At 44.4% G+C, this 14,878-nt stretch overlaps 1 protein-coding gene across 1 annotated transcript; it reads left to right on the forward strand.

Moving 5' to 3' along the window:
* The first annotated feature begins 901 nt into the window (after nucleotides 1-901).
* Nucleotides 902-12,360, forward strand: PGBD2 (piggyBac transposable element derived 2). Its single transcript, XM_021690930.1, has 2 exons — nucleotides 902-935; nucleotides 10,333-12,360. The coding sequence occupies exons 1-2, from the start codon at nucleotides 919-921 to the stop codon at nucleotides 12,092-12,094; spliced, it is 1,779 nt and encodes a 592-aa protein (XP_021546605.1). The 5' UTR covers nucleotides 902-918; the 3' UTR covers nucleotides 12,095-12,360.
* Nucleotides 12,361-14,878: the final 2,518 nt, after the last annotated feature.

Here is a 14,878-nt window from a genome sequence, read left to right on the forward strand (position 1 = left end):
AAAGGGAGAGAGAGAATCTTAAGCAGGCTCCATACTCAGTGCAGAACCTGACGTGGGGCTCAGTCTCACGATTCTGAGATCGTGACCTGAGCCAAAATCAGGAGTTGAATGCTTAATCAACTGAGCCATCCAGGTGCCCCTCAAGATACTTTTTAATTTCCTCTTTAATCTTTTCTTTGATCCACTGGCTGTTAAGAGAATGTTGTTTCATAGTTAGTTAGTTCTTTATACATCTAGGACTTCACTGTCTAATACAGGGGCCACTGGCCAAGCAAATGTGACTGTTTTCATTAAAATTAATTAAAATTACATAAAATTAAAAACTCACTTTCTCAGGCACGCTAGCCATATATATCAGATGTTTAATAACCACATGTGGCTCATGTCTACCATATTGGGCAGCATTGTTAGAAAATATTTATACTATTACAGTAGGTTCTGTTGGGTCAACCAGGTGCAGTTTTGTCCCCCATGGGACACATGGCAATGTCTGGAAACATTTTTGATTTCCACAATTAGGGGATCGGTGTTCTACTGGTATCTAGTGGGTAGAGGCCTGGAAAGCTAACATTCCGTAATACACAGGACAGCCCCACACAGCAAAGGCTCATCCGGCCCACATGCCAATAGCTCTGATGGTGAACAACTTTGCCCTACAATATATTTTGGTGTGAGGTAGAGAGCTCATTGTTTTCCCCTCTGATTAGCCAGTTGACTAGACACTATCTCCTGTGTGTACTCAATTCATCCCCTTCTGGTTGCTGGTGAACCTTAAGCTAGAGATGTCTTTTCCCTTAAATGGTGGAGAAGGTCCTATTGCCTTGCTAATTAAAATACAGTTTTTTAAAAATAAACTTCTATTGTCTTACAGATTCTTTGACTCTGCACATATAGACAACTCTATGTTCCCAGTTCATCATGGCTTCAACTTCAAGGTAAGTGTGTTTGAAGAAAGGCTTTAGGCAAGTAATTACTTCTGTCTTTTTGAAAGGCCAGGCCCATGACATTTTTAGCCCATGGTCCAGCTGGCCTCACTAAGCATTTGGTGTCTAGGAAGGAAAAAGGAGGAAGAGGAGGAAAGGGAGATTGGAGAAAAGATGAGGTAGGCAAGGTAGTGTTTGTGGTATGGGTGTGGTTCTGTAGCTCCAGTGTCTACACTATATTTAAAAATGTGATTTACTTTCCTCATCTTTTTTTTTTTTTAAGATTTATTTATTTACTGAGAGAGAGAGAGCACAAGTGGGAGGGGCAGAGAGAGAAGGAGAGCACACTCCAGGTTGAGCACAGAGCCTGATGTGGGGCCAAGTCTCACGACCCTGAGATCAGGACCCAAGCTAAAACCAACAGTTGGTCACTTAACTGACTGTGCCACCCAGGCTCCCCTTCCTCATCTTTTAACGCACAAGATGGTTGGTGTTGGGCTGCCTTAGTCCCTGCAAGCTTTGCCACTCAATGAGTCTTTTTTTTTTTTTCAAGTTTTTATTTAAATTCTAGTTAGTTAACATATACTGTAATATTGGTTCAGGACTAGAATTTAGTGATTCATCACTTACCTATAACACCCAGTGCTCATCACAACAAGTACCCTTCTTAATACCCATTACCCATTTAGCCCGTCCCCTGCCCACCTCCCCTCCAGCAAGCCTGTTTGTTCTCTATAATAAAGAATCTCTTGTGGTATACCTCCCCCTCTTTTTTTTAGTTCCTTCCCCTGTGTTCATCTGTTTCTTTTTTTTCTCTTAAATTCCATAAGTGAGTGAAATCATATGGTATTTGTCTTTCTCTGACTGACTTACTTTGCTTAGCATACATAATACCCTCTAGTTCCATTCACATCAATGCAGATGAGAAGATATCAGTCTTTTTGATGGCTGAGTAAAATTCCATTGCATTCACTGCGTCTTCTTTATGCATCCGTCAGTCTGTGGACATTTGGACTCTTTTCATAGTTTTGCTATTGTTGATAGTGCTGCTATAAACATTGGGGTGCATGTGCCCCTTCAAATCAGTATTTTTGTACCCTTTGGGTAAATACCTAGTAGTGCAATTGCTGGATCATAGGGTATTACTATTTTTACTATTTGAGGAACCTCCATACTGTTTTCCAGAGTGGCTACACCAGTTTGCAGTCCCACCAACAGTTTAAGAGGGCTCCCCTTTCTCCGCATCCTCGCCAACATCTGTTGTTCCTGGTGTTGTTAATTTTAGCCATTCTGATGTGAGGTGTGAGGTGGTATCTCATCCTGATTTTGAATTGTATTTCCTTGATGATGAGTGATGTTGAGCATCTTTTCATGTGTCTGTTAGCCAATTCTATTCATGTCTTCTGCCCATTTCTTAATTGGATTATTTGGTTTGTGGGTATTAAGTTTGATAAGTTCTTTTTAGATTTTGGATACTAACCCTTTATCAGATATGTCATTTGTAGATATCTTCTCCCGTTCCGTAGGTTGCCTTTTAGTTTTATGGATTGTTTCCTTCACTGTGCAAAAGTCCAAATAGTTCATTTTTGCTCTTCTTTCCCTTGCCTCTAACAACATATCTAGTAAGAAGTTGGTAAGGCAACTTCAAAGAGGTTGGTGCCTGTGTTTTTCTCTAAGATTTTGATGGATTCCTGTCACGTTTTGGTCCTTTATCCATTTTGAGTTTATTTTTGTGTATGGTGTAAGAAAGTGGTTCAGGTTCTTCTCCATGTGACTGTCCAATTTTCCCAACACCATTTGTTGAAGAGACTTTCTTTTTCCCATTGGATATTCTTCCCTGCTTTGTTGAAGATTAGTTGACCATATAGGGCTGCGCCCATTTCTGGGTTCTCTATTTTGTTCCATTGATCTGTGTGTCTGCTTTTGTGCCCATACCATACTGTCTTGATTTGACAGCTTTGTAATAGAGCTTGAAGTCTGGAATTGTGATGCCGCCAGCTTTGGTTTTGTTTTTCAAGATTGCTTTGGCTATTCGGGATCTATTGTGGTTCCATACAAATTTTACTGTTGTTTGTTCTAGCTCTGTGGCAAATACCTCTGGTATTTTGATAGGGATTGCATTAAATATATAGTTTGCTTTAGGTAGTGTAGACATTTTCCCATTTGTTCTTTCAATCCATGAGCATGGAATGTTTTCCCATTTCTTTGTGTCTTCCTCAATTTCTTTCATAAGTGTTCTATAGTTTTCAGAGTACAGATCTTTTACCTCTTTGGTTAGGTGTATTCCTAGGTATCTGATTGTTTTGGTGCAATTGTAAATGGAATCAATTCCTTGATTTCTCTTTCTGCTGCTTCATTATTGGTATATAGAAATGCAAGAGATTTCTACATTGATTTTGTATCCTGCAACTTTACTGAATTTGTGTATCAGTTCTAGCAATTTTTTGCTGGAGTATTTTGGGTTCTCTAAATAGAGTATCATGTTGTCTGCAAATAGTGAAAGTTTGACTTCTTTGTGGATTTGAATGCCTTTTGTTTCTTTTTGTTGTCTGATTGCTGAGGCTAGGACTTCTGGTACTATTTTAAATAATAATGGTGAGAGTGGACATCCCTATTTTGTTCTTGACCTTGGAAGAGAAACTCTATTTGTCCCCATTGAGGATGATATTAGTAAGTCTTTCATACATGGCCTTTATGATGTTGAGGTATGTTTCCTCTATCCCGACTTTGTGGAGGGTTTTTATCAAGAATGGATGTTGTACTTTGTCAAATGCTTTTTCTGCATCTATTGAGAGGATCATATGGTTCTTACCTTTCTTTCATTAATGTGGTGTATCATGTTGATTGATTTGCAAATGTCAATTGTTGTAGCCCAGGAATAAATCTCATTTGATTGTGCTCAGTGATTCTTCTAGTGTAGTGTTGGATTTAATTTGCTAGTATGTTGTTGAGTATTTTTGCATCCATGTTCATCAGGGATATTGGCCTCATCGGAATCTTTCTCTGGTTTTGGAATCAAGGTGATGCTGGCCTCATAGAATGAGTTTGGAAGGTTTTCTTCCATTTTTTTTTTTTTTTTTGGAACAATTTGAGAAGAATAGGTATTAACTCTTCCTTAAATGTTTGGTAGAATTTCCCGGAGAAACCATCTAGCCCTGACTTCCATCTGTTGGGAGATTTTTCATTACTGATTTACTTTATTTGCTGGTATGGGTCTGTTCACATTTTCTATTTCTTTCTGATTCACTTTTGGTAGTTTATATGTTTTTAGGAATTTATCCATTTCTTCCAGATTGCCCAATGTGTTGGCATATTAGTTTTCATAATATTCTCATAATTGTTTGTACTTCTGTGGTATTGGTTGCAATCTCTCCTCTTGCATTTGTGATTTTATTTATTTGGGTCCTTTCTCTCTCTCTCTCTCTCTTTTTTTTTTTTTGGTAAGTCTGGCTAGGGGATTATCAATCTTATTAATTCTTTCAAAGAACCAGCTCCTAGTTTCACTGATCTGTTCTGGGTTTTTTTGTTTTTGTATCATTTATTTCTGCTCTAATCTTTCTTATTTCCCTTCTTCTGCTTCCTTTAGTCATTATTTACTGTTCCTTTTCTAGCTCCTTTAGGTGTAAGGTTAGGTTGTATATTTGAGACTTTTCTTACTTCTTGAGGTAGGCCTGTGTTGCAGTATACTTCTCTCTTAGGACTGCTTATGCTGCATGCCACAGATTTTGGTCTGTCCTATTTTCATTTGCTTCCATGTATTTTTTTTATTTCTTTAATTTTCTGATTCACCCATTCATTCTTTTGTATGGTATTCTTTAACCTCCATATGTATGTGGTTTTTCCATACTTTTTCTTGTGGTTGACTTCAAGTTTCATAGCGTTGTGGTGAGAAAATATGCATGGTATGATCTCAGTCTTTTTGTATTTGTTGAGGCCTTGTTTGTGACCCAGCGTGTGATCTCTTCTGGAGAATGTTCCATGTGCACTCAAAAAGAATGTGTATTCTGGTGCTTTTGGATGAAATGTTCTGAATCTATCTGTTAACTCCATCTGGTCCAGTTTTTTTTTTTTTAAGATTTTATTTATTTGACAGAGACACAGTGAGAGAGGGAACGCAAGCAGGGGGAGTGGGAGAGGGAGAAGCAGGCTTCCTGCAGAGCAGGGAGCCCGATGCGGGGCTCAGTCCCAGGACTCTGGGACCATGACCTGAGCCGAAGGCAGACGCTTAACAACTGAGCCATGCAGGTGCCCCTGGTCGAGTTTGTTTTTAAAGCCATTGTTTCCTTGTTGATTTTCTGCTTATATGATCTGTCTATTGCTGTAAGTGGGGTGTTAAAGTCCCTTAATATTACTGTATTATTGATGACTTTCGTTAAGTTTGTTATTAATTGATTTTTATATTTGGGTACTCCAATTTTGGGGGCATAAATATATACAATTGTAAGATGTTCTTGTTGGATAGACCCCTTTATTATAGTGTCCTTTTATATCTCTTGTTACAGTCTTTAGTTTAAAATCTAGTTTGTCTGATATACGTGTGGCTACTCTGGCTTTCTTTTGATGTTCATTAGCATGATAGATGGTTCTCCATCCCCTCATTTTCAATATCCAAGTGTCTTTAGGTCTAAAGTGAGTTTCTTGTAGGCAGCATAGAGATGGATCTTGTTTTTTTTAAGATTTTATTTATTTATTTGACAGAGAGAGACACAGCGAGAGAGGGAACACAGACAGGGGGAGTGGGAGAGGGAGAAGCAGGCTGCCCGCTGAGTAGGGAGCCCGATGTGGGGCTCGATCCCAGGACCCTGGGATCATGACCTGAGCCGAAGGCAGACGCTTAACTGACTGAGCCGCCCAGGGGGCCCCTGGATCTAGCCTTTTTAAGAAGGAGACTACAGCACACCGACTTAAGACTCACCACATACTGCACAAGGGTCAAACACGCCTCACTGAAGGTAGGGTGAAACTCTGCAGAGAACTGACCTGAGGGAAAGAGCAGCCAAAACAGAGCAGCAGAGTGCACACAGCATACACCAGAAACACTTCCCACAGTCCAGGCCTTGGTCAGTATATGTCCTCTTCTTCTTTTTCTTTTTTTTTTAATGACCTCTTCTTAATAAGCTCATTACTCTCATGAGGAGGAAACATAAAGGCTTTCCTAACACATGGAAGACAGAGACTTAGGCAAAATGCCAAGAGGGAAGAATTCATCCCAAAAGAAAGAACAAGAAAAGGTCTGAGCCAGGGATCTATTCACAACAGATATAAGTAATATACCTGACCCAGATTTTAAAACAACAATCATAAGGATACTAACTGGGCTTGAAAAAAGTATACGACACCAGAGAGTCCCTTACCATGGGGATAAGACCTAAAAACTAGTCAGTGTGAAATAAAAAGTGCTATAACCGAAATGCAAAACTGAATGGATGTAATGACCACAAGGATGGAAGAAGCAGAAGAATGAATAAGTGATATAAAAAATAAAATTATGGAAAATAATGAAGCTGAAAAGAAGAGAGAAAGAAAAATATTACATCACGAATGTAGACTTAGGCAACTCAGCGACATCATAAAGCATAACAACATTGATATCATAGAAGTCCCAGAAGAAGGAGAGAGAAATGGGGCAGAAGGTTTACTTAAGGAAATTATAGCTGAAAAACCTCCCTAATCTGGTGAAGGAAACAGACATCCAAATCCAAGAGGCACAGAGAACTCCGACCAAAATCGACAAAAATAGGGCAACACCAAGACATATTATAGTAAAATTTGCAAAATACAGAGATAAGGAAAACATCCTGAGAGCATCAAGGGAAAAGAAATCCCTAAATTACAAGGGAAGACAAATAAGGTTAGCAGCAGATCTCTCCACAGAAACTTAACAGGCCAGAAGGGTGATGCGTGATATAGTCAACATGTTGAACAGGAAAAATCTGCAGCCAAAAATACTTGATCCAGCAAGGCTATCATTCAGAATAGGAGGAGAGATAGAGTTTCTTAGACAAACAAAAACTAAACGAGTTCATGACCACTAAATCAGCCCTGCAAGAAATTAAAGGGGACCCTTTGAGAGGAAAAGAAAGACCACAAGCCAACGAAGACAGGAAAGGAACAGAGAAAATCTACAGGAACAGTGACTTTAGAAGTAACACAAAGGCAAATTCATATCCTTACTCACTATGAATGTAAACAAACTAAATGCTCCATCAGTAGACACAGGGTATCAGAATGGATAAAAAAACAAGATCCAGGGGCGCCTGGGTGGCTCAGTTGTTAAGCATCTGCCTTCGGCTCAGGTCATGATCCCAGGGTCCTGGGATTGAGCCCCACATCGGGCTCCCTGCTCCTCGGGAAGCCTGCTTCTCCCTCTGCCCCTCCCCCTGCTTGTGCTCCCCTCCCCCTCAAATAAATAAACAAAATCTTTAAAAAACAAAAAAAGGCTGGAACCAGTATGTGCTAGAGCTGGTTTTTGTATCACTCTATGGTTGGTAGACTTGGGTGTGGGGAGTTTGAGCTGGTTTCCTGGGGGAGAGGCCCAGCTGCCGCTCTGGCTCTCCGTCACACTTGCCCTAGTGAAGAAGCACCTGCACAGTTTAAGAGGGTGGGGCTTGGTATAAACGTCTGAAGCCCCCACTGTGTGTGCTCTCCGGCTCACTGAAGTCCGTCAGTGCTGACTGGGGCGGGTGGGGGAGGCAGATTAAAATGGCATCACCCCACTCTGTCCCCTGGAGAGGGGAGTCATGCCCACTGCTATCCAGGAAGCCCTCACAGAAGAGAGAACCGTCTCCCCTCATTTGTCCCCAGCTTCCCTCAGATGCCTACCTTCACCCTGTGTCCGAGCTGTTTGCCCACCCAGTGGCACAGTGCTCCTGTTTTATCTCATGCATGCTGGCTGGGTTTCAGAACTGCAGATTTTAGGGATCCAGTGCATCATGGACCTGCACTAATCCTCTGGGGGAGTGTCTAGCCACAGTGTGGCTGGTGCCGCTTTGTCCCTGAAGGGCAGTCACCCAAACGCACAGGGGCTTGGAGTTCATGGTAAAGCACAGTAAAGCACAGCAAAAAAGCCGATGTCCAGATTAGCTGTACTCAGCAGCTGCCTGTGCTCCTACGAGAATGGGCAGGGCAGCTCAGTGGTGTCTGCTGGCTCTTTTGTCCCCGGAGGGGCAGTGCCACCTCTCCAAAAAGAGCATCTGTCTCTCCCAGTGGGACCCACGGGATCCTCAGACCACTCTGTCTGCTCCTGGGCTTCTGCCCCCTTCTCCACAGGGACACCTCTGTGCTGGCCAGGCTCCACCCATGGTGATGGCACTTCCAGAACTTCAGACTTTGAGCTCCACTGCTTCTAAGAGCTTGCTGTAGTCAGCCCCTCTTGTTTTCTTCCCTCAGTGGTTTTGGGGACAAGTTTTTCTTGTGGAGTGCCCTCTGCATGTACTCCCTCACATACTCTCGCTCTCTCTCCTCGCTCCCTGATCAGGGCTCCCTCCCCTCCCCACACCCACAATTCTTTCCTCCCCCAAATCCTGTCTCCACACCTCCTACCTTCCACAATGTAGCCTCTTTTCTCCGTCTAGCTGTGCACTTTACTCTCTCAGTCCTCAGATCGATTTCCTGGGTGTTCAGAATGATTTGCTATTTATCGAGCTGCGTTCGAGACACGAGGAAAGCATAGGGTCCCCCTACTCTTCCTTCATCTTAACTCCTCCTGCCCTTCTCCAGGCCTCTGAACAGCCACGTACAGAAGGTGTTTGGAGGCCGCAGTGCAAACAGCAGCTCAGGTAGTGAGACTGGTGTGCGGGCCTGAGCCCTGTGCCAGCCCGGATCTGCTGCTACAAACCAGGAGAGGCTGGGGGACTTGTGACGATGGCTACTGTCCCCCGATAACCGCTCAGTCTGAGGTCCGTGGGAAAGGCTGCAGGTTTTCTCTCCCTTCCTGGCCCACACAGAGCATGAGAATCACCTTACTTCCACTGAGGTCAGACCTCCTGTGCCCAGCTTCTGGCAGAGGTTGATGGAGTCAGTGTCCAGGATATGAGGCTGGAGTGAGTGTGTAATGCGGTCTGGACTCCAGAGTCCAAGGGCAGGTCTGCAGAGAAATCAGCTCTGTGGTGAAGCCTGTGTCCTCCCTCCGGTCTGAAGTTCTTCTCACGAGGAGGTTGGTCTGGAGTGGCCCAGGGCAGTGGGATACCCCCTCCCCCGCCCCATCCGTCCTCACAACCAGAGTGATAGGCCCCAGCGCCGGGTTCCATCCACTCTAGAGGGCTTCCTGGGCCAGCTGAACACGACTGAGTGTCCTGACGAGGGTCTCTAGAGCCCTGGGGGCTGGGCTCTGCTCTCCTCCTCTTACTACCGTGAAAGCCTCCTTGCTGTTTATAGATAGCAAGTCCCTTCAGGCTCAGGGCCTTGTACCTGCAGTTCTTCCTCTCTGCCTGGGACACCCTGTCTCTAGCCTTACTCTCTTTTTCAGGCCACCCACGTTGTGAGCCTTCACTCATCATCCATGTAAAAATAGCAACTCCAGTCCTACTCTTTCACCATATTCTCTGTCCCTTATCCAGGATGGTGCCTTTCACAGCCTGATGCCATCCTGCATAGCTACTTGTTTCTTGAACTGTCCTCTCCCTCCTCCAGTTAGAACCGTTGCTGTGCAGGTCAGGAGTGGAGGGTGCCCACTGCCAGTCCCTGGGAAGTACCTCCTTGTGGTTGGTGCTCATGAAATACAAGTGTCTCCTGACATCCAGTTAGCTCCCCCCTGCGCAGGGAGTTAGGATAGCAGGGGTTTCCATGTTTCTGGAGTCTGTTTGGCTTCTGACTTGCAGCTAGGATATAGTAAGATGTCTGATATCGAGGGAACCATCTGAAAATCTGTCTGAATCTGTTCGGGTCCTGAATTGGGGTACTGAGAGTTCAACTAGGGAGAGTTTGAGAACTTGGGAAAGAGGAAACTTCTAATTGATAAATTAATAAGGCAAAGGGAAGACCCAGGTAAGACTGAGGGATGAAAGTAGAGCTGCTGGGGCCACTGAGTCAGGGGACATCCATGGGTGTGACTTCAGCAGCCCAGGCTCCCTGGCAGTGGTTACTGGTACCTGGGGGATGACAGTGGCACCTGGATTTATCCCTAGAGGTGATCCTCTATTCAAAACACTTCAAGAAGGAAAGAAGAATGGAATGTCTCCTTAGAATGCCTCCCCTTAAAATACTTTTGCACTTTGAAAGAGCAGTCTGTGCTGGCCTGCCAAATTCCCTCACCTGGCCCTGGGCCTGGTGGTGCTGCGTCCGAGACGCCGTTCAGGCCCAGGTGCTCTGCAGTGGGAGTGCCTCCTCGCAGGCAGTCCTTTAACAGAGTTTTCTGCTGACACACCGTCCTCTGTGTGGCCTCTCCACATTTTGCTTCCTGTCTTTGCAGCACCTTCACCGTTGGGAGAGGTGCCGGTTCGAAGCGAAAGTCTACGAAGCTGCTGGAGGTTCTGAATGCACTGGAGGAGGAGTCCAGCCACAGCAGGGAGGAGATCTTCATTGCACCGCCCGACAATGCCTCAGGGGACTTCACTGATGAGGACTCAGGTGATGAAGATGGCCAGCAAGGCTCCCACCTGCCCGGGAGTGTCCTGCACGCTTCTGTGGTGCCCGAGGACTCTGGCACCGAGGAGGAAGAGGAAGATGAGCTGCAGCTGCAGCCGGCCATGAAGAGGCAGAAGGCAGTAGCGGAACCTCAGCGTATTTGGACCAAAAGAGATATCCGACCCAACTTCAGCAGTTGGACTGCATCAGATCCTCATATAGAGGATCTCAAAAGCCAGGAACTGAGTCCTGTAGGCCTCTTCGAGTTGTTTTTTGATGAAGGAACAATTAATTTCATTGTTAATGAAACCAATCGTTACGCTTGGCAGAAAAATGTCAACCTCGGGCTCACAGCCCAGGAATTAAAGTGTGTTTTGGGCATTTTGATTTTAAGTGGGTATATATCCTATCCGAGGAGAAGGATGTTTTGGGAAACATCCCCTGATTCACATCACCATCTTGTGGCTGATGCAATTAGAAGGGACAGATTTGAACTGATCTTCTCGTACCTGCATTTTGCAGATAACACGGAGCTGGATGAAAGTGATAGGTTCGCCAAAGTCAGGCCTCTCATTGTCCGGATGAATTGCAATTTCCAGAAGCACGCACCCTTGGAAGAATTCTACAGCTTCGGTGAGTCCATGTGTGAGTACTTTGGGCACCGGGGATCCAGGCAGCTGCGTGCAGGGAAGCCCATGCGGCTGGGCTACAAGATCTGGTGTGGGACAACCAGCAGGGGCTACCTGGTGTGGTTTGAGCCCTCCCAGGGCACGCTGTTCACCAAATCGCACGGGGGCCTGGACCTAGGAGGCAGTATGGTGGTCAGGTTTGTGGATGCGCTTCAGGAGCGTGGCTGTCTGCCGTACCACATATTCTTTGACAAGGTTTTTACGAGTGTCAAACTCATGTCCATTTTGAGGAAAAAGGGGGTGAAGGCCACAGGAACTGTTCGTGAATACAGGACTGAGCGATGTCCCCTCAAAGATCCCAAAGAGCTTAAGAAAATGAAGAGGGGCTCATTTGATTATAAAGTGGATGAGAGTGAGGAGGTTATTGTGTGCCGCTGGTACGACGGCAGTGCGGTCACCGTCTGCTCCAATGCTGTGGGCGTAGAGCCCGTGGGGCTGGCTGGCCATCATTCCGGAACCGCCAAGACGCGGGCCCAGGTCCATCAGCCGTCCCTAGTGAAGCTGTACCAGGAGAAGGGGGGCGGTGTCCGTCGGATGGACCAGAACATGGCTAAGTACAAGGTGAAGATCCGGGGCATGAAGTGGTACTCCAGCTTCATTGGCTATGTCGTCGATGCCGCCCTCAATAATGCCTGGCAGCTGCACAGGACCTGCAGCCATGATGCCCAGGTGGACCTCCTGGCCTTCCGGAGGTATGTGGCCTGCGTGTACCTGGAGAGCAACGCCGACATGTCCTCCCAAGGGAGGCGAAGCAGGCGGCTAGAAACTGAGAGCCGCTTTGACATGATCGGGCACTGGATAGTCCACCAGGACAAGAGGACCCGGTGTGCCCTCTGCCACTCACAGACCAACACCCGCTGTGAGAAATGCCAGAAGGGCGTCCATGCCAAGTGCTTCAGGGAGTACCATATCCGGTGATGCACAGTGGGCAGAGGGAGCCCTGCAGACACTTGGCTTCTGAGATGTTAACAGCTAATTACATACAGTACGTGGAGCACTTGGTTTTATCTCGGGAAAAAGAGACCTGAATCCCTAACGATTTGCTTTTGTATTCCCCTCCCCCATCTCCATTGCAGTTATCTTTTTGTTGTCTTCTGTGATGCCTGCATGTAACATAAATTAATATTTATATTGGTAATTATAGATGTTTATAAATCTCTAGATTATACTGTTCTTTATTTCAATGATGGGCCCCTTTTTATTCAAGTAAAAATCTTGCTTTGGGTTTTACCTGAGTCCTAGTAAAGAAAATCAAACAGAGCCAAAAACTTAGAGAAACTTTCGTGAATACTAAGAAAAGTTTTATAGTTGTATGCTATTGTTTATAATCTAAGATAGGGCAATAGTATATAGGTATGGTATTAATATGATGAAGGATATTTTATCATATTTATTTCACTTTAACACTAGCAATCTGTCCAAGGATAGATAATCTGCCTTGTATTTACCCAAAGGGCTACCTTTGTAGAGTTCGTATTTTCTTGATAAAAATATTTTCCTAATTCAAGTGTATCCTTATGGAATCCATTTTTATAACTAGTGTGAGATAGGAATCTGTCCCCCCACCCCCAAAACAGTGGTTTGCATCATTTATAAAAATATATGTATTTCCCCACTGATTTAAATTCTACCTATATGAATTCCTGAAATTTGGGGTTAAGTATTGAAACACAGAAAATACTTTATGTTGGAAAATAGTAGAATATACTCCAGAAGAATAAAAGAAATATATGTAAAAATTTGGACCTATCAAAAATCAAAGAAAGTATGTTGAGTGTCTTCTTTATTTGGGAAAGAACTTTCTACAACAGCACATATTTAAGAGGGGGCATATCAGTATATTCAGTTGTCCAAACTAACATTGACATTCATTACCAAAGTTAAAAAGCAAATAGAGAAAATATATTCTAAATTATTACATTTAGGGGTACCTGAGTCAGTGGCCCAGTCAGTTAAGCGTCTGCCTTCGGCTCAGGTCATGAACCCAAGGTCCTGAGATGGAGCACCGCATTGGGCTCCCTGCTCAGTGGGGAGCATGCTTCTCCTCTCCCTCTGCCTCCTGCTTGTAGCTCTCTCTCAAATAAATAGATAATCTTTAAAAAAAGTAAATTATTACATGTATGGTAATATCCTCAGGAAATAAAAGATCACATACACGCAGATGGCAAGGGTAAAATGTACAATGCTATCGAAAAATGATGGAAGATAAAAACAAATGAATAGTCAATATATGTAAGAGGCTCCACTCTGTTGGCAATAAAATTCAAATAAAAGCAATACTAGATATCTTTTTTTTTTTTTTACCAAATACATTTGTTATTTATACACCATTGCTGTTGGTGTGGGTGTAGAAAGGTGGCAAACTCATGCAGTACCTGAGGGGGTGTAAATCTGTACATCATTTCTGAAGGCAATTTGATAAGATCTATCAAAAATCTTCAAACCCATTCATTACCATAAAGTAAAGCAGAGGTTTAGTCCATAGTGATGTTTTTAAAAGGAGGGAGGAAGGACAGGTCCTTTCTTCAGTAGAATCCCAGTTAGTGTTCCCCTTCCTGGACTACATTTGGAAGAGGGTATATTGCCTCTCCAAGGACAAAAGACGCTGCAGGTGCCAGCAAATGGCCTTTATCAGCAGGGGACAGAGGTACGTGCAGAGGGTGGATAACCTGGTTGCTGCTTTTCGCTTTTTTTTTTTTTTTGAAGATTTTATTTGGGGCACCCGGGTGGCTCAGTCGGTTAAGTGTCTGCCTTTGGCTCAGGTCATGATCCCAGTGCCCTGGGATCGAGCCCTGCATCGGGGTCCCTGCTCAGCGGGGAGTCTGCTGCTGCCTCTGCCTCTGCCTGCCTGTCTGCCTACTTGTGATCATCCTCTCTCAAATAAATAAATAAAATTTAAAAAGATATTATTTCTTTGAGAGCACACATGCGAGCAGGGGGAGGGGCAAATGGAGAGGGAGAAGCAGAGTCCCTGCTGAGCAGAGAGCCCGATGCAGGTCTCGATCCCAGGACCCTGAGATCATGACCTGAGCAGAAGGCAGACGCTTAATGACTGAGCCACATAGGCGCCCCTGCTTTTCCGCTTCTACACCATACATCACGCCAAGCAGGTGTGGGGCTATTTTTCTGGGACTATTTTTCTGGGCTATTTTTATCTGTCTGGGACACCAGACGGTGCAGTGAGGCTCTACTCTGGAGAGGGTGTGGATCCATGGGGTGGTGGGTCCTTTAAGATTTGGAGTTTTAAATCCCAGCCATGTGCCAAAGATAAAATGCAGGAGAGCTGTCCTGCTGGGGTGGTGTCAATTTCCCCTCTGCCACCAAAACAGTCGGACTTTTTTTTTTTTTGGACCAGGCATTTTCTTCTTCTTTTTTCCCAGCCTTATTTTCACAAGCAAAACAAGGCACACCGATATAAACACTCCCCACTGCAAGCAAGAAGGAACTCTTCAGACAACTGACCTGTGGGAAAGAGCAGCCACACGAGCAGAATACGCACAGCACACACCAGAAACACTTCCTGAAATGCCAGGCGCTGGACAGTGTATGACCCCTTTTTAATATAGCATTACACTCAGGTACAGGAACCATAACAAGCTTTCAAAACACACAAAGAAACTTAGCCAAAATGAGAAGATGGAGGAATTCACCCTGAGAGAAAGGTCAAAAAGAAATCATAGCAAGGGACTTGCTCAAAACAGA

Source organism: Neomonachus schauinslandi, chromosome 7 (assembly GCF_002201575.2).
Source record: "Neomonachus schauinslandi chromosome 7, ASM220157v2, whole genome shotgun sequence".
In the NCBI taxonomy this organism is placed as follows: domain Eukaryota; kingdom Metazoa; phylum Chordata; class Mammalia; order Carnivora; family Phocidae; genus Neomonachus; species Neomonachus schauinslandi.